The sequence below is a fragment of the Saimiri boliviensis genome, chromosome X (assembly GCF_048565385.1).
Source record: "Saimiri boliviensis isolate mSaiBol1 chromosome X, mSaiBol1.pri, whole genome shotgun sequence".
NCBI lineage: Eukaryota > Metazoa > Chordata > Mammalia > Primates > Cebidae > Saimiri > Saimiri boliviensis.
The window spans coordinates 14,194,652-14,220,168 of record NC_133470.1 but is presented as its reverse complement, the minus strand read 5'-3'; the positions used below and the strand labels follow the sequence as shown (position 1 = coordinate 14,220,168).

Here is a 25,517-nt window from a genome sequence, read left to right as displayed (position 1 = left end):
AATGAGACATACAGCCACAGCCTCACCCAAGTACATGTGTTAACTTGTGACCCAATCATATGCCTGCACTGGCTGCACCAGAAGTACCTCTTGATTCATGGGCCTTTTTGCTTAGATGTTCTAATCGAAGCCCTTTCAAGTGTGCAAAGTTGCACCTGGACATTGTCCTCCTGTCTTTTTTTTTAGTTTGCCTGTTTCTCCATCATAAACTGGGAGGCAGAGTGTTATCTCAGTGGCCATAAGGTGGTGGTGATGGGAAGAAGAGTAGTACGCTGACAGAGAGAAACTGGGTAGAGCAGAGGAGGTACCCAAACTGAAGATGCAAGAACCACATTTGAATCCCAGATTGTACACTTTTTTAACACTGTGGTCTCAAAGCCACTAGTGGAGCCTTCATTTCCTCATCTACAGAAATAATATTTCAATATTTCCACAGGATTTTCAGAGGCTTGTGAAATAATGTGACATAGTACTAGCAGAAAGCACTCACACAAGAAATGTTGGTGGGTATGTGTGAATTTGTTTGGTATCTGCCTCAACAAGTTTAGAAGAATCCTGTTGATAACGCTCAGTCATCCAAGGCAAAAAAATCAGCGATCTTCTAAAAACTGGGGGTGGGGTTGGCTATAGGAAGAAGTTAGGGAGTTGATGAAAGATAAAATGTAGGCCATGCTCTTAGCTGTCACCTACAGAAAAGACAGGCAACCTGGGAGAAGGAGTGGATTGAAGCAAGAGTTACACAGGTCCTCAGAGTCAATCTGGATTTTTAAAGGCCCCTTATTCTACACGAAGCTCATTTGCATTCCACACCTGGCAACTGAAGAAAAGCATCCCCTGTCTTAACTTCTGACTTCACAGAGCTGCCTCACTAGGCCTCCATCAGTTTTTAAAAGGCACAAGCAAATTACATAGTCACCTCTATATTTGAAGAAAATCTCAGTTAATGTTCCAAAGCAATTCCCTCATGGAAAAATCAGCTCACCTATTCTGTAGTTAGGGGGGAAAATGAAGCACTTACAGTAAAGTCTAAAACCATGTTGAAATTTATCATAAAAGCCCACTTTCAAAGGCCCAGCTGTGTGTCACTCAGCAGCCAGGTCCCCGGGGGGGGCTTTTCACAACCATTTTTTCAGACTTAACTGTAAAGGCGTTACACACCTCACACCCAAAGTGAACTAAATGCTCAATCAAAACACGAGGCAGCCTTCAGTCTGCTTTGGCCTCAAAGATCTTTCAGATATTCCTGATATGCTTGAAGGGTTGAAGGGGAAGGCTCAGACTAAAACATTCACCCTTCAATTCCCCGATCATGGTCATTTCAAACCAAACAGTGAGGGAGCCTGTGGGGCTGAGGGTGTAGGACGGAAATGTACCATTCATTGAGTCCAGTATTTTAAACTCAGCAAGGGAGTCAGGGAAACTGAGCATATGCCAGGGGTTTCAAAGAAAGTTTTAGAATTTGTTTCAGACCTTTTAAACCCTCAAATCTACAAAATTCTGTCTAGCTGGGATTGCTCCATCTCAGATCAGATATCCAAGGCCCTGACAGCAGAACCACAAGAATAAACTCTCTCAGCTATGGATAGGAAGGACTCCCCACTTCTTTTTCTCTTGTCCTCAGGAAGTTCTGCCTTGCCTAGATTTTTCATGAAACCTTGAATGGTAAGGGCAGTTACAGAAGGCAACTCCCAATAGCTCTAAGTGTAATCCAGCCAAGTGATTAGGGAACTCATCACTCTTCCTCCTCCACTGTTTCCCCAAGGAAAGGATGCAACATGAAAATCCAAGAGGATTCTCCTCACAGAGTAAGAGCTGAAGCAGTGCCAGTAAAGATTCCGATGTCAAACTCCAATTACACGGAGTTTGCAAGTGATTTGAAACACGGCTTTGTGAAGAGCCACTGTCTGTGAATCAAAAGGCCCCACAACTATGCTTCAATTTTTTTTAAAGGTGGGGGGAATTCTTTTAACTAGATCGGGTTTCCACCATTTTAGGCACCAGAACTTTGCCATTAAACATGAGTGATAATCTTTTACATTGCAGAAAAACAGACCAAAGCTTTTGCTTGGTGTAGATCAGAAAGTCAAGGTACAGCAAGGAATAAGAACAGTCATTGTCACAGCCTTGAAATGTCTTGAGGAATAAAGTTTTGTAAAAGTTCAATGAAAGAAGTTTTTAACCCAACAGAAATGTGTAGGTATATTCACCAAAAGACAGGAACTAGAATGTTCACACCAGCATTATTCAAAATAGAAATTATCCAGATGCCAATACCATGGTATATTCATACAAAGGAATACTATATAGCAGTGAAAATAAACGAACTACAACTACATACAACAACATAAATGGATCATGAAATGTAATTGTGAACAAAAATCTAGATACAGAAAAGGTACATACTATATGATTCCAAAACAGGCCAATGTAATCTATACTGTCAGAGGTCAGGATGATGGCTACCCTTGGGAAGGCAGGATCAGAAGAGAACATTGGCAAGATTTCTAGAGGGCGGAAAATATTCTGTATCTTGTTCCAGGTACTAGTTTAAAGCTGTGTTCAGTTTGCAAAAATTCATTGAGGCTGTATACTCAGGATTTGTGCACATTTCTTACTTGCATTATAATAAGGTTTAAACGTGTCACAAATCAATCTATATCATTTATATATGAAGAGAGAAAGAGAAAGGGAGAGAGGGAGAATGAATTATTTTGGTATTCTTTTGAAATTTCTCTGGAAACTGGAACTCTGCTAACAAGTTTTTATTTCCATTTGCTTACTCAAGGAAAGCTGTCACATGGCTTCTGGTCACACATAGGAATTCTATATCTCTCAAAAAAGAAAACTCTGCAGTTTAGTACCTCCTTTATTCAGAGAAGGAACATCAAATACTTTGAAGTAACTGTCATCTGTGTGTTTTCAGGAAAACTGGCCCTTTTTGCTCCCAGCAGTGTACCTCTGTGTTAGTTTGGTCAGCTAACTGCTGTAACAAACATCCCCTAAATCTCACAATAAAAGTTTACTTCTCCCTTACATGAAATCAAATCAACTGTTGGCAGATAGCTTTTCATGTGGTGATTCAGGAACCCAGGTTCTTTCCATCTGGTGGCCCTACCATCCCTTAAGGCCTCAGAGTCATCTGCTGAAACCTCTGCATGTAGCCAACAGATTGGGGAAAAAACAAACTACAGAAACAAACTACAGAGGGTTGTTTAGGAGCTTTTATATGGCCTTCCTACAAGTGGAGCAATTATTACTTTCACCTTCCATTGAACAAAACTCTGTCTCATGGTTGCAACTAACTGCAAGGGAGGCTGGGGAATGTAGTTAGCCATGTACCCAGCAGCAAAAGGGAAGGAGCTGGCAAACACCTAGGCATTCTCTGCCATGCAAGATCTACAATCTCCCCTCTGCTAGCTGTTCCATGCCTGATGTCTGACTACTAAGAGAAGACATGTCATAGGAGAAGATACAGTCATTATAGGAGAAGATACAGACAGTCTCAAAAAGCAAAGGCATGGGTGCCTGCACTCTACACCACCACTTCCATGATGGCACACATTCACATCCAGGCCTCCTCCACCCATCAGCAGAAGTACACACTCCTCAAGAATGACAGTGTAATGGCAGACAGATGCTACATTGTTCTTGTACTGCTTCACAACATGAGTTAGACCAGCCAAGCCAGAAAATGGGCGGCATTCTTCTCTCCCCATTTTCACCACACATCCAGCTGACCAGATCGTTTACACTGGTTCAGAAGTCACAGGGCCAGATTTTATCCATTTTTATACCTATGTCCTTTACCCAAGCCTCTTGATAATAGCAATGATAAAACAACAACAAAAGTAGTACCATCAATGGCACACACGTAGTAGCCCCTGGTATATATACTGTGTATGTGCCATATACTGCTGGCACTCTCCATGAATTAATCACTTAATCTTCACAACTCTATAAAATGAGTACCAACAGTATCCCCATTTTACATATATGGAAACTGAGTTAAGAATTTTTCCAAGGTCACAGAGCTGGTAAGTGATAGGACTGAGATACACTCTTTACTAGAAAGTTTATTCTGGTTAGGAATGCAAGCATGTGATCGTGACAAAACTCCAGTCCCTCAAAGAACAAACCTTGAAACTAAGGTTCAAAAATGCAAAGCTTGGTCCAACCAGGCTGTCTGGGCCACAGAAAAGCACACGAAGCAACTTGGAAAGAGAATAAAGCATAAGTTGAGAATTAAAAGAGGGTGTTTGTTTGTTTGTTTGTTTTAATTTTCCTTCCCACTCAGCAGCCACTAAAACCTTTGAATTGACAAATCAATCAAGAAAACCCAGAAGGACTTCAAATTTACATTTACAATTCAATACTCTTAATAGCCTGCTCCACTCATTGTCTTGACTCAAATTTATTTGTAAGTGAATCCCATTTCTCATTATCACCTTCTACCCTATAACCAGTCTAAGATTCACTGGTCTTCGGATATGGGGCAAAGGGTTAAAACAAAGCCACACAAGAGGCACACTTACGCAATATATTTTTTTTCATGCAACTGGATTAGTTTTAATCAGCAAAGGCTAAAAGTTTGCCAGATGAGTACTGAGTGACATCTGATACCTGAGCAGGGTTCCAACATCTCTTTTCTCATACCAAAGGCATTTAACTCCAGTGATACTCTTTGAAAATATTCCAGGGCACCCTTCCCAATGTCTCTTCTTGGTTTTCCCACTTCCCGCCCCTAGACATTGCCCCAAACTTTGAAGCCTCCGTCTCTCCTTTTTGTACAGCAGAAAGCCCTATGACTTCTCACATGGGAAAGGATTTCTGTGGTATTTATTCCTGCCGCACTTCATGATGCACTTCTCAAAGTTAATCTCTAGAATCAAACTCTCAATAAACATGCGCCATCTTGTAAATGAATCACTTCAGGGGTGGGGAGGGGGTGGGCTGAGGCAGCAGAACTCTGACACAAAATTTAAAAGGAAAATAAAGATTTCCTCTCATTATTAATATATAAATACAGGCTTAAGGAACAGAGTCCAGATGCAGACTGGAGAGAAACATAAATATTGATGTTATATTCTAATGAATATTAGGTCTCATGGGCTGTCATCTGTCCTCACAGCTACTAGCTCTTCCCTCTCTTAGATTTCTAGTAGGAAAAATAAAGAGTAACTGAACTCTAGAATAGAGCTTCTTATTTCACAAATCTAAATGCACATAGATAAGACAGTCATAAATCCAATTCTAAACAATTTTGTCCTCCATCCAGGCTTCAAGCATCAACATGAGCGGAAAACACAGTTTGCAAATCAGTATTTCCTGCTACTTAGAAATGTAACAGAGAGTATCAAGGTCTTTTTTTTTTTTCCATGTTTTAAAAAATGTTATTTTAGCTTTATCTTAGAAAACGCTCCTACTGGTTGGGCGTGGTGGCTCACGCTTGTAATCCCAGCACTTTGAGAGGCCAAGGTGGGCAGATCACTTAAGGTCAGGAGTTCGAGACCAGCCCAGCCAACATGGCAAAACCCCATCTCTACTAAAAATACAAAAATGAGCTGGGTGTGGTGGCAGGCACCTGTAATTCCAGCTACTTCAGAGGCTGAGACAAGAGAATTGCTTGAACCCTATGGGCAGAGGTTGCAGTGAGCTGAGATTGCACCAGTGTATTCCAGCTTGGATAACAGGGTGAGACTCCATCTTAAACAAATAAATGAATAAAAAGAAAAGGCTCCTACTTCTAAGTTACCCCTGGGGCCTCTAAGGCTAGATTTTTATACCTGTCAAAAACCTGATTCTCCCTAAAATCCAGCACCATGATGTCATAAACAGTCCAACACAATCAGACCAAAAGTGAGGAAACTCCACTGTTTGAATTTGTCTTGAACATCTTATACATGGAATCACTAATTCTTGGTCTTGGTTGAAAGCCCAGAAAATCCCTATAGAATCATCTTCTTCTGTGCCCATATTCACACAACAACCTCGGTAGGGGATAGTGCTAGGCAATCAGAGTTCAAATACTGCTTTCCCACCTGAAAGTATTATTAACTATCTGGAGTGAGGAGAATGTTCTCTATCTTATAGGGGCGAGTGCTATATAGGTGGATACAGCTGTTAAAACTAATCGAGATCTGTACATTTCACTGCATGTAAATTATATCTTGATTTTTGAAAAAGAGTATTGGTTAGGACACTTTAAGAATTTTTCCAAGACAGCAGATTAATCAATAAGACCGTAGGAGAAGTGCCTACTTCCTCAACATTCAATGGTTTTGCAAAATGCATTAAACTTGAAGCAAGTCTGGTAGAGTGAGAGGGGAGTGGAGGCTTTCTTGTTCTTCTCAATGCTGTACCTTTCTGTATGGGTTCCATGCCTAGCCCCAAATGTGAAACAAAAAACATCAACAGCTCTAAGTTGGATCCAGCCACTTCTCAATTCTTTTAACAGACCACCACTGTCTCTCAGCAGGATTACTCCAACAGCCTCCTACTTGGTCTCCCTGCTTCTACCTCTCCTGCCTCTCCCACAGTCTCCTCTTGCCACAAGACCCAAAGTGATCCTTTTAAACTCATGTTTAAAGGATCATGTTTCTCCTGGGCTTAAAAGCCTTCAATGACTGTCCACTCCACTTAGAGCAGAAGGCAAAGTCCTCGCAATGGCCTACTAGACCCTAGGTGATATGCCCCACTGCCATTCCTCCTTGCTGGTATCCTATCCTCCTGCTCTCCTCCTTGCTAACTCCTCATCTACCACACTGGCCTCTTTGTCATTCCCTGATCACACCAGGCATGCTCTCACCTCAGGGCCTCTGCACAAGCTCTGTTTCTCTCCTTTGGAACACTCTTCCTTCAGTAGTCTATGTAATTTACCCTTACCTCTTTGCCATCTTTGCTCAAATGCCACTTCCTCAGTGAGGTTCACCTGACCACCCCATTTAAAATGACAACCCCACCCCAACCCTCTGGATCACCTTCACCTTGCACTAGTTTCTTTTTGCCCACAGCACTTACCACCACCTAACATGTTTTGTAATTTTGTCATATGTATTGTGTTCGTTATTTAGGATTTCTCTTTCTCCACTAAAACATAAGGTCTTGGTAACTTTTTATTTACTGTTGAAACTCAAGGGCCTAGAATAGTGACTGCTGTGTAATAGATGAATGCATCTGGATGATGATTATTGGTCAATTTTCTCTCTACTTTTCTGCATAACAAAAAAAGCCACAAAAACCTTAATAGACATCTTTGACCATGCAGAAACACACAGCATTGCTTGGTCAGCCGGATACTTTACCCTGACCCAGCATTTCACAGATTCAGGCACAGGTTTTCACTATTTGAAAGAAATTAACAAGTACCTCCTACCCTGTCTGATGCAATTATAGTATCAATAAAATAGACAATAATAGCCAATAATTGTCAGATGCTAACCATGTGCAAGGCACAGTTCTCAGTGCCCGCACACCTTGACTTTCTTGATTTTGTCAACAACCTGACGTAATTAATACTGCTTTTATCTCCATTCCATAATAGATGAAGAAAAAAATTCAATAAATTGTCCAGAGTCATACAACTTCGAAGGAGTGGAGCTGGTATTTGAACCCACATAGTCCAGCTTCAGAGTCTGCACTCTTAATCACATATTCTCTTGCTTCTCAACAATTAGCTAAACCAGACACTTGCCAATGTTACTCAAACTGAGCCCCAGCAAATGCCAAAAGGTCATGAATTTCAAACATTTTGGTAAGGAACAGAGAGCAAGGACATCCAGGTATTAAAAGAAAGGAAGGGAAAAGCACTCTGACACTCTAGAGTCAGAGAAATGAAATCTAGGACCCATAGAGTCCCCTTGTAGTCCAACGTTGCAATTATTCTGTGACCAACATGCCAAAGCAGATTTCCCCCAAATAAATTCCTTACCTATTAAATATAAGAAAATTAAAATGGCCCCTCTGATTGCTGGAATTCGGTACAGTTTGAGCCAGATTAACCTCATTTCCCTTTTGAGTAGGGTAATTACACCGGGAGAACTAAAGAATGCTACAGACATATGGTATCTTGATTTCAGCAAACCATTTAACAGTTGCTCATGATGATAGATACTGTGGGTAACGTGGATAAGCGTGATTTGAACAGGAGGGTAGGGGAGTGCACCCGTGGCTGCTGCAACAATGATACCCAAAGAATGTTGATTAATAGATGTCAACTTGGGGAGACATTGCTAGTACTGCCTGCCAGTGGGCTCTGGCCTTGAATCTATCTGAACAATAGTTTTATCAAAGATGTGGATGATAGCATAGAATCTTGTTCATGGTGTATGCAGAGAGCAAAATGCTGTGGGCAGTAGCTGACACATTGAATCAAGATTTTAAACCATCACCACTGATTGGAAATGAAAGAGCAAAGCAAGCAAGATTCAATTTAACGGAAACAATGGGAGACTCTTGTGAAATTTAAGTTCAAAACACCAACTGCACACATGGACTAAAGAAAAGCTCATGTTAAAAACTGCCACTATAAAGGAAGGGAGTTTGTTGAGCCATAAGAGTACTTTTACACCGACAGTGTCATGCGATGGTTAAAACAAGGACCACCTTAGTCCTAGTCGCACACTCTTTTTTTTTTTCCTTTTTTTTTTTTTTTTTTTTTTTTAAGACTGAGTTTTGCTCTTGTTGCTCAGGCTGAAATGCAATGGCACGATTACTGCAACCTCTGCCTCCTGAATTCAAGTGATTCTCCTGCCTCAGCCTCCTGAGTAGCTGAGATTACGGGTGTGTGCCACCATGCCCAGCTAATTTTTGTATCTTTTAGTAGAGACAGGGTTTCACCATGTTGGTCAGGATGGTCTTGAACTCCTGACCTCAAGTGATCTACCTGCCTCAGTCTCCCAAAGTGCTGGGATTACAGGTGTGAGCCACCATGCCTGGTCTGAGACATTCTTATAAAGAAAGGAATAGATCCATTTGTGCCCTGCACCTGTGGCAGAGGAAAACCAGAGCAGGAACAGTCTGGAAACTTGGCAATAGGAGGCCTGGTTGAAGGAACTGAAGTTTTACCTGGGAGGAAGAAAGCTTAGACAGTGCCATAACAGTAACCTCGGAGCCCTTAAAAGATATTCTAGAAAAGCAGTTATAGGTACATTCCATATGACATGAGACACCAGAACAAAGATGAAAAGGCTGGCATTACAAAAAGACAGATTCACTCTCAATGTAGATAAGGAGTGTTTGAGAACGGGAGCTACCCAACAATAAAATTGTGGTGGAGTGGCCACTTTCCACTCCTCGGAGTCTCAGAGGGCATGGAAACCAGATGAGCAGCCATTTAGAACATCTTCAAAAAGATTTCCACTCTGGGTGAGAAGCTTGATTTGATGGGTACTAAGGTTTCCCAGTTCTATGATTCCAAGATTCTAGGACTCTTGTTAAATTAACTTTATTCTTGATTAATTTCACTTTGAATGACATAGACACTTAATAATTAGGTAAAAAATTTTTCGGGACATAGTGTCACTCTGCCACCCATGCTGGAGTGCAGTGGCATGATCTTGGCTCACTGCAACCTCCACCTCCTTAGCTTGAGCAATCCTCCCACCTCAGACTCCTGAGTAGCTGAGACTACAGGCACATGCCATCATGTCCAGCTAATTTTTGTATTTTTTGTAGAGATGGGGTTTCACCATGTTGCCCAGGCTGGTCTCAAACTCCTGGGTTCAAGCAATCCTCCCACCTTGGCCTCCCAGAATTAAACAATTTTTTAGCACATGAATGCCCAGGTCCTCAGATTACTCTTTCAATACAGCCAAATCTCATGTACATTAATGGATTGAGAGAAGTCAGAAACAAAAATTGGCCATACCTATTTTAGTCACTCTCAAAAATAAAGTAGACAGTCTCCCTGCCCTCTGGGCTTAGTCTGGTGTGTCGGCTCTTCAAAACTTTGTTTCAACAGATTTCAGTCCTAGAATGAGATCCTTACATTCAGGAACCATTCCTACCTCATTATTTTTATTTCCACTTGTTATTAAGATGTGCTTCATGAAGAATTCTTGATGCAGGACAAACTTTCAGGAATTTTTGTGATTGTTTGTTCCACTCTTACTCCTCCTATGATTTTTTTAATAGAATGACCCTCAAAATGCTGTGCCCCCCAATTTTTAATAAAGCAAAAATAAATTAAGCTGAACTATGAAACAAAATTCCAACTACATTTAAAATTGTCCTTGACCCTAAAATTTCAAAATGTCGTGCAAAATTAGTGAATCTTCAAGACTCTGGGACTAACATGGGACAATGGGAGAGATTTTTATGTGTCATTACCTTTTAAAAGTAATGCCCATTATAGGTAGACTAGAAGTTCTGAGACTTAAGACATTACTGAGAGTTTATGTGGACTTTACACTGTCCTGATGGCATTGCATAGAAAAGTCCTCCATAAACAGGAAGAAATAAATCTTTATTGTTACCATCTTAGCAATATCAGTCCAACAGAATCTCAAGGATTTCTTAGGTAAAGTAATTCAGCAGTTTTCATTTAAAAGCCCAATCCAGTATAACAAGAAAAGTCTAAAAGGAAATGTGATGCTGTTACTGGTTATGAGGATATTACAACCATGAATTATTAAACCTTTGAAAGATTGTGTTTTTCTCAGCTGTTCTGTGAAGGGTTTCAAAGCAGCTTTCAATGAAGCCATTAGGATCTCATAATGCCTCACAGAAACTCACTGAGCAGGGCCAAGAGGAAAAGAAACTTAACCACAATTACAGAAACATCCAAGAAAACACACTAACCAGACTGTGAAGGTTTCTCACAAGTAGTAGACTGAACAGAATGGGAAGGAAAAGCAGGATCATGCTTCCAAAACCAGAATGAGCCCATGATCAGTGTTGCCACACCAACCCAAAATGATCAATTCACCCAATGTGTTACTTCCTAGTTCCTTTCAGAGGTTAGCAGTTTCTGTGTTTGCTCTGGCTGAAAATTACCCTTCTGAAATAGGTAGTTTGGATCTCCTGGGGCTGTTACTTATGCATTCCACAGGGCAATAAACAGTAGTCTCAAAGGTTTGTCAATAGAAGATGGAGAAATTGAGGGGGTATGCCTTCATTACCATAGATTTGAGTTCCTTTTGTGTCCCTTCTCACTGCTGAAGCACTGAAGCTCTTCCATGCCAAGACAGGGATTCAAACCGTGCATCCGCTAATGGTAGTAACAGCTTTTACCAGACCCACTGATACGGTTTGGCTCTGTGTCCCCAACCAAGTCTCAAGTCGAATTGTAATACCCAATGTTGGAGGAGGGACATGGTGGAAGGTGACTGGATCATGGGGGCAGATTCCCCACTTGCTGTTCCAGTGATACTGAGTTCTCACAGAGCTGGTTGTTTAAAAGTGTGTAGCACTTCCCCTTTCACTCTTGCTCTCTCTCCTGCCACCATGTGAAGACTTGCTTGCTTTCCCTTTTCCTTCTGCCATGATTGTAAGTTTTCTGAGGCCTCCCTGACCATGCCTCCTGCACAGCCTGCAAAACTGTGAGTCCATTAAACCTCTTTTCTTTATAAATTACCCAGTCTCAGGTAGTTTTTTTATAGCAATGAGAGAACAGACTAATACATCCACCATAGAGTGTACTGGCAGGGGCTGGGGATATGGCTAATATAATAATGCAGGGTTAAATAGTTTAAGGAAAAAGAGTGAAAAACATTATCTCTACAATATCACTGGCCCTAGGTCTTTGCCCTCACAGTTTAAAGATTAAATAGATTGTCTTGGTTACGGTTCCTCCAGAAGTAGACCCTATGACTGCAAGGACAGGTTTGAGTGCAAGTAGTTTATGTGGGCGGTGACTCCAGAAACACCCACAGGTGAGTGAAGAAGTGAGATAGAGAAAGGAAGGCAGCAAAGATACGATGTGTCATCAAATACATCATCACTGTGGGTAACTGGAGCTCAATCCTACTAGAGAATTCTGAGAAATGATGGAGAAAATGCTGCAGAGTTCTCCTATCCGAGGAGTAATGGCACTGGTACATTCATCCACCAATTCCCTGTCCATATTTGATTGAGTGCTGCTGCTGGGGCATTAATTTGCTGGCACCTCTGGCCTTCCCTACATGCAAGGCTAAGCATGGTCCATAAGCCAGTACAAAACAAAAGGTCCAGGCAGAGTTACAGGAGTTTGCAGTAAGTAGCCTTCAGCATGAGAGGTGACAACTGCAGGAATATAGACAGGGCACCAACAGTGTCTGCTGTGCAGAATGAAAAAAGGTAAGATAAAGGTAAGCACAGAGTTCTAGAAAAGTCATAGGTGGGGGAGGTGACAAAGTATCACTGCAGTACAATGGGAAAATGAAGGCCTTTTCAATAAGTGACAGTAGGCCAATTGTACATCCATATTTCAGAAAAAGTAATCTTGACTCCACCTCATACCATTTTCAAATATCAATTCTATATGAAACATGGATCTAAATGACAAAGGCAAAAAAAATTTCTAGAACTTTTGAGATATGACCTCAAGGTTGGTGAAGAATTTCTTTAAGAACAAACAGAAGAGAACACAAAAACACACTAACCATAAAGAAAAGGGTTGATAAACTGAACTTTACAAAAATAAGAACTTCTTCCCTCAGAATATAACACTAAGAGAGTGAAAAAGCAAGCCACAGAGTAATAGAAGGTATTCGAAATACATATAGCTGACAATACATAAAAGATATCTATAAGACAATAAGAAAAGGTACAAAGAATCTTACTGAAAAATGAGCAATTACCTGGGTGATGAAATGATTTGTATACCAAACCCCATGACACACAATTTACCTATATAGCAAACCTGCACATGTACTCCTGAACCTAAAATCAAAGTTAAAAAAAGAGAGAGAGAAAAAAGAGAAATAAAAATGAGCAGCATCCTGAACAAGTAACCACAAAGGAGAATATCTAGGTGGTTAAAAAATGTATAAAACGGTTTTCAATCTCACAAACCATCAGATAAATGCAAATCAAAACCACCTGAGATTTCATTACACATCCACCAAAGTCGCTACAGTTTAAAAGTCAATACCAATATCGGTGAGGATGTGGAGCAACCAGAACTTTCATATACTACCAGGAGTACAAATTGGTACAACCAGTGTAGAAAACTGTTCAGCCAAACAAATCATCCCCTTTGATCCAACAACTCCTCTTTTAGATGCATGCCAAATAGTTGTCTACATAAGCTCATCAAGAAGCATGTAGAAAAAAAATTGTTCATGCAATAGTTCCCAAATGGAAACAACCTAAATGTCCATCATCAGGAGCATGGATCAACAAATTGTGGTATGTACACACAATGGAATTTTATTCAGTAATGAGAATGAACAAACTGCTATATATGCAACAAGATGGTAGAATCTTCCATATATAACGTTGAGTGAATAATGCTAGATAGTAAGAAGGATATATTATTTCACTTATGTAAACTTCAGAAACAAGAACATCTAATTGATAAGGGTAGAAGTTGGGAGAGCTGTTACTTGTGGGAAGGGGGATATTGACTGGAGGTGGCTTGAAGGGAGAGTAGGGTGTTCCAGGTACAGTAACATTTTATTTCTTGATCTGGGTGGTGTTTACATGAGCTGTTCACTTTGTGAAAATCAACCAAGCCAAACACTTATGGTCTGTGTGCTTTTCTGTGCGAATGTTAAAGTTTAATATAAAATTTATTTAAAAACTCAATAACTAAATAAATCAACAGCAACCAAAATCCCAACATTAAAATGTCTAAGGATGAACATCCTGGAGTTAAGGCCCATGAAGTAATCCCAAAGTCTCAGGTTTTAGTGACTGAACAGTCTCAGAAGGTTCTCAACACAGCCACATCATCCCAATAAAATTCGTTAATGCCTTCATGTTCCCTCCCTGAGACAACTTATTAACACCTTCTCTTCTCTCCTTACATTGCCAATACTCTCAGCTGATGACCTCACCCCATACTTCATAGAGAAAATAGATGCCCTTGTGGAAGAACACTCCATCCTACCACCAACAGTCCGCCAGCCCACCTGCCTCCCTGTTCCTATCCTTCAGCTTCCCTCCAGGGGCCGTGGATGAAATAGCACTCTCATCTCATCCCCTCTCAGCTTTTCAATATCCACAATTATTCAGTTCTCTCCCCCAGGATCATCAATTTACCCTTCTCTTGGAATCCAAACATGCCCAAAATATCAATACCTTTTAAGACATTCTTCCTTGATACTGTATTCCCTTCCAGCCACTGTTCTATTTCTCCACTCCCCTTCAGAGCAAAACTCCTTACAAGAGTTGTCTGTAGGGCTGGGTGCGATGGCTCAAGCCTGTACTAATTCCAGCACTTTGGGAAGTGGGAGGACTTCCAAGAGTTCTAGACCACCCTGGGCAACATGGTGAAAACCTGTCTCTATGCAAAGTACAAAAATTAGCCTAGTGTAATGGTGCACCCCTGTAGTCCCAGCTACTTGGGGGGCTGAGATGGGAACCTGGGGAGGTCAAGGCTGCAGTGAGTCATGATCGAGTCAACGCACACAGCCTGGGTGACAGAGTGAAACTCTGTCCAAAAAAAAAAAAAAAAAAGCTGTCCTGTAATTGCTATTTCCTCTTCACCTCTCCTATTCCTCCTATTCTTTCTCTAATCCCTCTGATTTGGCCTTCATCTCCAACCCTCCGTTGAAATGGTACCTCTCAAGGCCACTAGTTAATTACGGGTAACTAAACTCAATGGCCTCTTCTCAATGCTCACCTTCCTCTCAGAAGCACTTGACCAAGTTGACTTCTCCCCAATTCTGGAAACATCTTCTTGCCTGCACCATACCACACTCTTCTGATTTTCCTTCTAGCTTTCTGGCTGTCCCCTCTCAGCCTTTCTCCTCTCCTATGACGTTTTCAAAGTTGGACTGTCCTGGGCTAAGTCCTGGCCTCCTTTTCTTTACTATCTCCACTGTGTCTAGCTCCAAGGCTTCACATACCATCTCTACTTTTAGGTCTCACATGCACATCTCCAGCCTGGACCTCTCAACTTACACATGTAATTGTGTAAGACACATCAGGTATCTCAAACTTAACATGGCTCAAATAGAAAACTCGATTCCATTTCCCACAAGAAATATCCGCTCTCCCACTAGTCTTCTCCATTTCTACAAATGGTACCACATTCTGCAAGTTATTTAAGCTTTTCAAGCAAAAACAACAAACTAGGAGTCATCCTTAATTATTTTCTTCTGATACCCTGTACCCAATCAAATCAGTAAGTCCTGGCAATCTTATTTCCAAAATGAATTCAGAATATAACCATTTCTCACTGTCTCTACAGCTACCTCCCTAGTCCTAGCCACCATCACCAGTCACAGTGTCTAACTGGTTTACTAGCCTCCAGACTTGCTTCCAGAGGACTCTTCCAAAGTGTCCACAAGATCATGTTGCCCCTGCAAGAAGCCCCCAGCGTGTCTCAGGGCAACAGAAAGCAGCAGTCCAAGGATGAAATAGCAAGCAGACTGTGCAGGGGAATGGTGATCTGGGTGAGAAGGATATACAGCGGGTGTGAAGTCACCCTCAAAGGAAGAGAAAAAAAAATCAAGGTTTACTTTTAGGCTTCCTCTCCCTTTGAAACTCCCCTAGGACTGAGCAATACTAAAGGGAGATGGATGCATAATGCAGCTGATGTCACTGGTACCCTACCCACAGCTACTTTGCCCTCCCCAGAAGACCTCTGTCAACATTCCTGTGCACATCATAGGCTTTTTGCATCTCTCTACCTGGCCCTGGAAGCATCCTGGGACCATGTGTGGGGCAGGAGCCAAAAGCCATGGAGTTCTTGCTCCAAGTTCTACTTTCCATCTCTGAGAGGAAGAAGTTGGTGCATAAATACTCCAGCTTTCTTAATTTTTAGTGGAACACGTATGAGGTGTGTGTTCAGAGGGTCACCAGCTGGATTGAACCCCAGTTGCCCACAGTGCTAACCAGCTTACATAGTGTGTTGGCTTTCCTCTTTCCTCCCTTCCCTTTCTCACTTCCCCATCCCCCTCTGTGCTTCCGGGAAACCCTTCCCAAATAAATTACTTGCCTTGAAATCCTTGTCTCAGGCTCTGCATTCGAGGAAACTCAAAGCAAGATACATAATAGTGTGCTTTTACTCCCAAAGGTAATGCCTTTCATGACATCAAACAAGAACAATGTCATCCCAAATTTAAATGGGCAAGAGAAGAGAGATATCTGGACATAAAGTGTGGAGATAGCATTTTAGAAAATAAAATTTAAAATAAGAGATCTTTAAATCTATCCCAGGTAGAAATTAGCCCCATTTTTATTATTCATGTACAAATATGTATAAATAGAGTATATATTCACCAACTATATGCATATACTCAAGATCCTCTCTTATCTCTATTAACTATTAGTTTGTACCCCAAACAGTCAAAAGGGCTTGAAAGAACTGTGATACATTCCAGGTACATAGCTGCCCACTGCTGCATCTAAAGAGAGAAATAAGTGGGCACATTCTACTCTGGCAGTTAGTTTCACTCGTGTGAAATCTAACTTAAGGAGAGGTCTCTCTCTCTCTCTCTCTCTCTCTCTCTCTCTCTCTCTCACACACACACACACACACACACACACACACACACACACACACACGGGAAATGTATGCACCACTCAACAGTCTGCAAAACTTCCCTCCAGTTCTTTTGAAGTGAAATCACCACTCCTCGCCACAACCGCACTCCCCAGATATCAGCGCTGTTGAAAGTGAAGGGCCTGTCCCTGCTGTGTGGTTTAGGGTAAAAAGGAGGCAGGATTAAAGCGCTCATTTCAAGTCCCAAAAGTAAAATACGACTTGGCCTACGGCAGTCCTAATTCTTTCCAGAACTCATCCCCGGAATTGCCCTTTTAAACAACCAGTCATTAACCCAACTCCGGGTCTTTTATAGCTGCGAAAACCGATCAAGCACATCATTTATTCATTACGCTTATTATTATTGTTATTGCAGAAAAACAGTGAATTCCCGGGGCGGGGTTCAAAGGGTTTTTTGGAGGAGGGGAAGAGAGATAGAACCCACGGCGGGGGAAGGGGTGGCGGCAGGGACCGCTAGGAGGCTGGGCTGGGCTGTAGGGCAGAGGTGCCGGAAATCCCCAGGGAAGGATGCCACGAAAGCGCCTCCGCCCCGCGCGCTCCTAGGCCACTGCGCACCAGCGCAGCTGCTGCAGCAACCGAGGAAGCTTCTTACGTAAGTCGGAGTCGCTGACATCACCTTCGCCTCGAGCGTCGCAGCCGGACTAGGCGCCAAAGAACCGTCGCGCCAACCCAGCGCCCCTGTCTACCTCCTGGGTCGTTCCTAAATGATTCTGTCGTCGCCAGATTTGGGCGATCGTGCGCCAAGGGGACCGCCCTCGAAAGGCAGATGACATAGAATGACTATTTATTAGGAGCCCTCGGGTGTCACAAGAAAGAAGTCAACGGACAGCAAAGATGCCCAGGGTTCTGCTAGACCTCCTTCCTCATCGTCTCGTTGCAGCCCGCCTAGCAGACTAGTTCATACCTAAGTCCACACGCCAGTAGATTTGGGCGACAGTGCACCGGTGTTGCAGAGGAAGACAGCCAGTGGGATCCTCTGGGGCCAGATGGCACAGAGCCATTTAGTAGGAACCCTGGGCTGTTCAGGGCAGAAAAGATGCCCAGGGGTCTCCTTGATCGCCCCGGGGCCCCTGACACTCCCGCCCTCATCCCTCCTGACCCTCCCCGCGGCCCCTCTGGGCCACAAGGGTTTTCAGTAGAAGCACTATGGAGTTCACTCTAGGAGGCGAGCAGCGCCACGCTAAGTCGCACACGAGGGCAAGGCACAAGTTCGGAGCTCTGGGAAGCACCTGAGGTCACAGTGAGTGACGAGTGACGAAACAACCGCGGTGCTGCAGTAGTCGCAAAAGGACACTCACTACTCCTCGAACCCCCAACCCCGAACATGCATGGGGTGGACTCTAGGGCTCCTGTCTGGGCTTCAGGAAACAACAGGAGTTGCAACACTCCCCCTTACCTCCTCCCCCCGCCCCGCTCGCCTCGGGAAGGACGTGAAAGGCGAGCCACGGAGGTGAAGGACAGACCTTCTCTGCCTCTTGTGCTCCCATAAACGCTCCCTTTCTACTCCCTCTCAGCCCACGCTGCCTGAGACTTCAGAGGTCACCCTTTTAACTTTCCACCGTCCACATCTGCATCACAGAAAAGAGGTCCAGCCCCAGCCACTCAGACCCAGGAGGATTGGGGTGGGTCCCAGGGGATGGAAAGGGTGGGAAGGCGAGAGTAAGGTGCAAGCTGCAACGGGCGCGGCGCCACGGAGCTGGGATTGCCTTTGCTGGGGAGGGCGCGAGGGTGCGGCGCGGAAACCCAGAGCCCGGAGGGCGGACGGCGCGGGTACTCACGCACTGCCTCCTGCTTAGGGTCCAGCGTGCTGAGGACGCGCTGCACGCCGCCTAGCTTGCCCTGCAGCGCCCAGACGCGGCGATGGGTGAGCTGGATGTCGCACTCAAGCTCCTGGAAGAGGCTGCACGCGTGCCGGGCCACGTCCGAGAGCTGCCGGAGGACACGGGCCAGAGCGGCGTTGCTGACCGCGCACAGGTCCAGCATGAGCAGCACGGCCGCAGCAGCCGCCGAGGACACCTCGGCAGCGGCGGGCGCCGCCTCTGGGACCCCCGCCGTGCTCTCCTCGCCAGCCACGGACGCCTCTCCGTCCGGCGGCTGAGCCTGGTCGGCCGGCGCCGGCAGCGGCGGCGGCGGCGGTGGCAGCTCTGGAGGTGTGGGGGCTGCACTGGCTGGCTCCTCTGGCCCAGACGCCTCGACCTCGTCCGGGTCCCTCCGGCCGGGCGGCTGCAGAGACGGCGGCGGCTCAGCGCTGCCTCCGCTCCAGTCCGCGTCTGGGCCGGGCGCAGGGCGCCGCTGCCTGCACAGCCATTGCGGCTCCACGATCCGCTTGGCGAAAGGCATCCCGCGCAGCCGGGCGGCGACTTTCTGGTCTCCTCCGAGCGCCCCTGTGAGCTGGAGACCGGGCGCGCCCACCTGAGCAGGGAGGGGGCAGGAGTCCGGCAAAGGCGCGATCGGGCAGTCGGGATATGCCGGGGGCTCCTCTGCTCAACTGGCCTCCTCTTCCCCGCCCTCTCCCTAGCAAATCAGTCCAGCCAGTCCTCCTTGGGGTGCACCGTTCCCCCGGGAGGATGACAAGCGCCCCGCACAGAAATTTAGGGGTGCGCCTGGTTTCTTCTCACTTGCTTCCAACCGGGGTCGACTGGCTCAGCTCCATCGTTTCTATGCTCGCCGTCGCCACCCCGGCCACTGCCGTCGCCACCGCCTATATAAATGGGCGTGCGTGTGTCTGTGTGTGTGTGGGTGAGTGGATGTGTGGGTGGGTGGGTGTGAGTGTGTGCGCGCGCCTCAGTTTGAAAGTACCCCGGCGCAGGCCTCTCCCCCGCGCCCCTCGGCCGCTCAGGGGAGCGATTGCGCCCGGGATCTCTCTCACTCGCTGGGCGGGGAGGAGGCTTAGGAAAGGCGATCTGAAAACCCGGAGAGAGGAATCTGCCTCCAGCCCGGGCGCAGGAGGCAGCACTGGGGTGACGGGGCGGACGGAGGGCGGGGGAGGCCGGGGCGAGGGGGGCGCAGCGCCCTGTGCGGCCGCTGGGAGTCACTGGTGGCCTCGCCGCGCCGGCAGTGTTCAGGCGCAAAGACCCTTCCTCACATGCAAGGGGTTGGAATTGGGACTGTCGGCGTGGTGGGGGCGGGGAGTCCTCAAGTTGGGAGTAGGAGTGTGGGTAGTGAGCACAGAGGAAGAGGGTGGGGTATTGGGGATGCGGCAGATTTGGCGTGTTGGAGCAAGTTTTTCGCCGAATTCCAGTTCTGTACAAGACCTTTGGGTTCTTATACGGAAAACTGGGCTGCTCCTCGGAGATCCCTGGGCTCTATGAGCGCAATGAGACAACTGGGTAGGGCGAAGGGTGTGGGTGCATCTCCATGTGGCCAGAGCGGCCAGAGTGCTGTTTATACCCCTTCCCAGGCATCACGGGGCCCCCTGCTTTGGGCACGGTCTCTATAGAATATCATGAATGAGACCCAAATCACCAATGAGCAAAATCCCCAGAAAACTGCTTACAAAACCCATTGCACGTTAGGTGAGATAAACAGCATTACCTCCCCGTCACCCTACTGTGCTGATCATACACTGGATTTTTAAAGTTCTCCATCAGAGAGATGATGATTTACAGAAGAAAGGAAACTTTGCCTTCAGTTAACTGAAGGTTATAATTTCTAAAAAGGCATGCATTTTCGATTGCAGCAGGCTGCAGACTGTATGCCCTCAGCCTAAAACGTAAAAAGAGTTTGGGAACTGTTAATAAAACACGTGCTTTCATGCCTCCAAAAAGTATACTGTAAAAATATTTTTTTATTTTAAAGCCACAGGCCAGATCTTGGGAATGCAGCCTCGTTTCGTGTTTCTAAAAGGAACATGGAAAAAATATGTTTTATGGCAACAATAAAGTCCTCCAGACCTGCGGTGGTGTCTCCTCTCCTCCCTCCCCGCCTTTAGCGGAAGAGGGAGGAGGCTCCAACAGTCACCACTTTGGACTGGCCCACGCTTTGGTTTCAAAGGCTTCAACAAACCCTTGTCTTATTCTACCTAAAAAAAAAAACAAAATTTTTGGCAAGGATTTGTCCTTGTTCATGAAAGATCCAGGCCGAGGCTTTGGGGGTAAAGGGCCATGATGTCTGCAAGGTACACATAAATGTTTCAGTAACAACAAGAAGAATGATGATAATAATGATGTGTATGTATGAAGAGAGAGCAAAAAACAAAATATGGCAAAATGTTCAAAATAGTGAGTCTAGGCAAAGAGCATATCGGGGTTCCTTGTACATTTCTTGCAACTTTAAAGTTGGTTTTGTTTCCAAATAAAAAATGAAAGAAAAGAACATTTTGGAACAAGGTCTTCTAAGATTTGTTTTTTATCTCACAAATCTGAAAAGCGTTGAGCTAGCTGATTTTAAATTGAGCTTGACTTTTTAATATGTTCAAAATTCTGAACATGAGTTCTGCTGGGTAGGCAAGCCAGACACTTCTCCCTAAACACATGGAAGCATGGAGAACAATGAGGGGTATTAAAGGCACCTGGTTAGCAAGCCTTGTAGCAACAGGCTGCTCTGCCTCTCACTCTCTCTTACCTAGCACTGTCATATTAATAGCAAGGGCACCAGTGGAGTGGGCCCAGCTGAGCATTGACAGGGGCAATGAATGAGTGGTGTGGGACTCTCACTCCTAAAGGGAGTTTCAGATTATTGGCAAGTTCCTTTCAGGGCCCCCAAGAGAAGTGATCAGAAAGGAAGGGCAAAGGCCCAGGAGAGAAAGGGTTCAAGGGGGTAATAAGCTCAAAAACAGGCCGGCTATCTTAGTGTCTGCCCCCAAGTGATCAGCTCAGATTCAAGCCGAGATTTCAAAATGCTTCAAAGCACAGTTCAAGGATGCAAAAAGGAGTGCCCTCTTTGTAATCTCCTCGACTCTGACTTGTATGCTAATAAAGCCCTTTGGTTAAAATCTTTAATTTTGGCTTTTGATTTCCTTCATTCTCGCTGTTCCCTCCCCTTCCTTTGGTGGTGGTCCCCAGTGACTTTTCCAAGAGCACATTACATTTTTGTTTTTGTTTTACTTGTGGGAAAGGCAGACTCCTTCAAAGTCACCAGAAATAAAACTAATACAAATGATCATATTCACTGGTATGCTTGGTTGATGTTTTCTCAGTCCTTTATAAGGTATGAATAAAGGTATCTTTAGAAAATGTTATGATTGTTATACATTAGTGACACCATCTAAATAAAAACTGCTAGCTTTGGGAAGGCAGCTTCAAGACAGCCTGCTGGCCCCATCCTACCCTTTTCCCAACTCAAGTCCCTCCCAGGTAGATTACCCCACACACACACACCAACACACCTTTTTGGGTTTGGTTCTTGCTTTCTAGAACTAAAATACTGAAATTTTTAAAAGGGTAGCAACTACATGTAATACTGATGGGATATGTGAATACTCTTAAGCTGATGAGTTTTCAGCACACCCAGAAGCTGTGTCTTTCTTGTTTAAATCATGGTTTGTGACATTTTACTCCAAGTTTTCCCACAAAAAGTTCTGCTGAAGTCAAGGTTACTTTCTGAAGCCAGATTGTTACACCTGATTGTTACATCAGATTGTTACGTGTGTGATTATCTCTCCCAATCACACTGCCTCCCCACTATTCATGTACACGTTTACTTACCATGCACTTGCAGCCAAAATAGAAGGGAAAGGCAGCATTTTAAAAATGACCCCATTACCTAATTCCTAGCAGTCATTCATGCAGCTCAAAGGCCAGCACAATTTGCCCATAAATTCAAATGTCTGGTCAGTATAAACTTCATGCCATTGTAAAATGAATGAAAGATCCTGTCTGTGTCACCACACCCCAGTTACATTTTTGCCTGCTCCAGCCCAGAAGGAAGAAGGGCTTTGCTGAATTTGAAGATTGTCATTGAGAGTGTTGTGAGACACCACTGTCCTCAACCTGGCTGTCCTCATGCCTCCACAGAACCCTAGTCAGGCTTCCTATAGAACCTTACAAGCTGCAAAGCGGAGATTCCTAAAACACCCTCCACTAAAAATGTTCTGATTTGAATATCCTATCATTATTATACTTGAAAATATTTCTTAGTCATTTCTAAGAAATGCCAGGAGATACATGGGGCATGTTAGCATAATCATTGAGTAGTGACTCAAGTGTCCTTTCCTCCACCTAATTGTACCTGTTCCTCATGTAATCAATTTACTTCACTCCTTAAAAACCCTGAGACTAAATAAAAACCTGTTAAATAAAAAATATTTCCATTAACTTCATTGGGAAAAATTATGAGCATTCCATCCCAACCTAAGTTACTTAAACCATTTCACAGATAGAAAAATATAGCAAGTTTACATAGGTGAAGCCCTATAATTTGAAAGTAAATAAATACACTTTGTACATAAAATGCAATGTTACAATATCTTGTGAAGGAAGAAGAGCAGATTTGAAACTGGGTGGTGAGGAGCAGAGGAGGAGGAGGATGAGGTTGTCATTCTTGGGAAATTGTTGGAGAGTCATATGGTTCACACTGAAGCAGAAAACTTTTCGGAGCTCATGGCTATCCGATACTTAAACTGCACTTACAAATAAAGTTACAGTACAGAGCAACACCTTAAGGGAAAAATAAAGGATAAGCTTGAGAGAGCCTTAAAACATATGGAAAGAGCTCACACACATAGCAGACTAAAGGATCACAGAAAGATGTTACTCACCCCATTCTCCCCCACACCAGGAGGCCACCATCATCAGGCTTCCCAAGAGGCTCTCCCAAGTTTACTGTTACTTGCTGAGCTCTGAGAGTCCCCAAATCCCCCTTTCCTTTTGTTTTGCTGGCTCATGGGAGGAAGCTCACAGCCCATGGTTGTATGTATGCTATCTTGAATAAGGAAGCATGCATTTTTCCATGTGTGTGGTTTATGATGCCCAAAGCCTTCATAACTTACTTTTTGCAACTCTGAAGTCCAAGTTCTTCCAGTTCAGGAACCTTGAACGTGGCTTTGTGTACAGGTATTCCCAGGAAACACTGGGAGAGAAACATATTCATTAATACATCAAAATATTAAGCCACCATACTCATAAATATATTTACACATATATTGATAACTACCATGTGTATAGTTTTGAGGGAGAAAAAAACTATATACCACCACTGAAGGTCTTCCTTTGTTTCAGCTTCTGCTTTTCTTCCTTAAAAATCTTCATTTAGCCTATCAAGTGTGAAGGACAGGGGTTTCTCTCTGCATTTTATTGATAGGAAAACTTGGGCAAAAAAAAAATAATAATGCTATTAAAATGGTTTTCCCAAAATGCCAAAGACTGTGAATAAAAAGACTGTTCCAACCAGCCTTTTTATCTTCCTGTGAAGAGAACTGTTGATTACTCACATTGTTTCCTATGGGAGAAATTCTTACTTCTTTCTAATCTTCAAAAATCTTAGCCTCACATTTTACAAGTGAATATAATTTTAAACATGCCAAATCTGGATCTAGTCAGAACTGCAAATACATAACTCAAAATAACTGACAGAGTTAAAGCAGATGGTGATAGCAAACAACAATGGAGTTTCATTCACTTATTCGTTCCTTTGGTGATGCAACGAATATTCACCGGATGCTTCCATTTACTGAGTGCAAACATTTATTGGGTGCTCAGGCCTCTGTGAGATGCCGGAGATATAAAAGGAAAGAAGACATAAACATTGCTCTGAAAGGGTGCTGTCTAGTGGGGTAGACAGACACGTAAACAAATAATTGTAGTGCAATTCTAGGCAAGCTATAATAGAGATAAGAATTAAGTGCTATTCAGAATCCCAGAACGATTAACACTGTCTGGGGGGAACACAGACTAGAGCAGGGATTCTAAAGACAACACAAGCTTCCGCACTGTTCTCACAGCTTAGAAACGGAAAGACCAAAGCCAAGACGAAGCAAAGTGGCTAAAATTAAGACACCCTCCAGCCAGCTGCAAGAGAAAATGTGCTTTTGACTAGAATCACTAAATGGCATTCCCAACAAGTCTTTTAAAAACCTTGAAAACGAGGTGGTAGGAGAAACAATGTGGAAATTATGTTGATTCTTTTTCTATTAAAAAATAGCTGATTTATAATTTTCACTGTTTGGCAGGGCTCGGTTATAAAGAGGAAGTGGAAGAATTTTAATATATTTCCTATAAAGAAAAGTCTTCAATTGGGTGCTATGAGCCACAGTCTCTAGGGTACAGGGCGCTAATAAAACTGAATGGGCATTCTCCATGGGTTCATAAGCTCCCACCAGTTTTTAACTGTTCAGAATTTCCTCCCCAAGCACCCTTCTGTGATGAAAACACCCAGTGCTGGCCTCCACCCAGAGGAAGTGCTTTTGACTGTGGTGGTCCTGTAATAAATCAGCTCTTTTGGAGAGAAACTTGAGGGAGTAAAATCTACAACTCACATTATCAGTCTGGGATTGAGTCCTTGTGAACAGCAGAAGCAGCAAACTTCAACCTTTATCAAGATTGTGGTGCTCATTAAGGAAGTGAAATTGAGCCAGATTTGAAGGAAAGCACTGTAGTAATTACAGAGTTATGAAGATTTAAAAGCTATGCGTCTAGGCATGCAGAGAGCAACGTGTTTCCTTTGGGTTCAGAGACACCGCAATTACTGGGCTTAAGGGTAGCAAAGCACCGAATTAGAACTCCCCATTAGTTTGATTAATCACTGATGTAAGTGCAGGCACTAGAAATGGCTCAGTCTCATTTGTGTCTCTTCCTGGCTCCCCTCCCCCTTTCTCTCCTTCTATTTCCTTCACAAAATCAGGGGACCTGGGAGGAATACAAACCATGTATTAATGATAAGAAATTGGGTACAAGAAAGTAAAAACTTCCAAAGCTTAATGACTTCTCTA

The 25,517-nt window shown here is 43.8% G+C and overlaps 1 protein-coding gene across 2 annotated transcripts in view; it reads right to left on the bottom strand.

Moving 5' to 3' along the window:
• Nucleotides 1–19,556, bottom strand: part of NHS (NHS actin remodeling regulator) — a 354,624-nt gene extending 335,068 nt beyond the window's left edge. For both annotated transcript variants that reach the window (XM_074391672.1, XM_074391673.1), the window contains exon 1: nt 18,430–19,556. In XM_074391672.1, the coding sequence (XP_074247773.1) occupies nt 18,430–18,991 (562 nt within the window). In that variant the 5' untranslated portion in view covers nt 18,992–19,556. The remainder of the gene's footprint in view (nt 1–18,429) is intronic.
• Between the last annotated feature and the right edge of the window lie 5,961 nt (nt 19,557–25,517).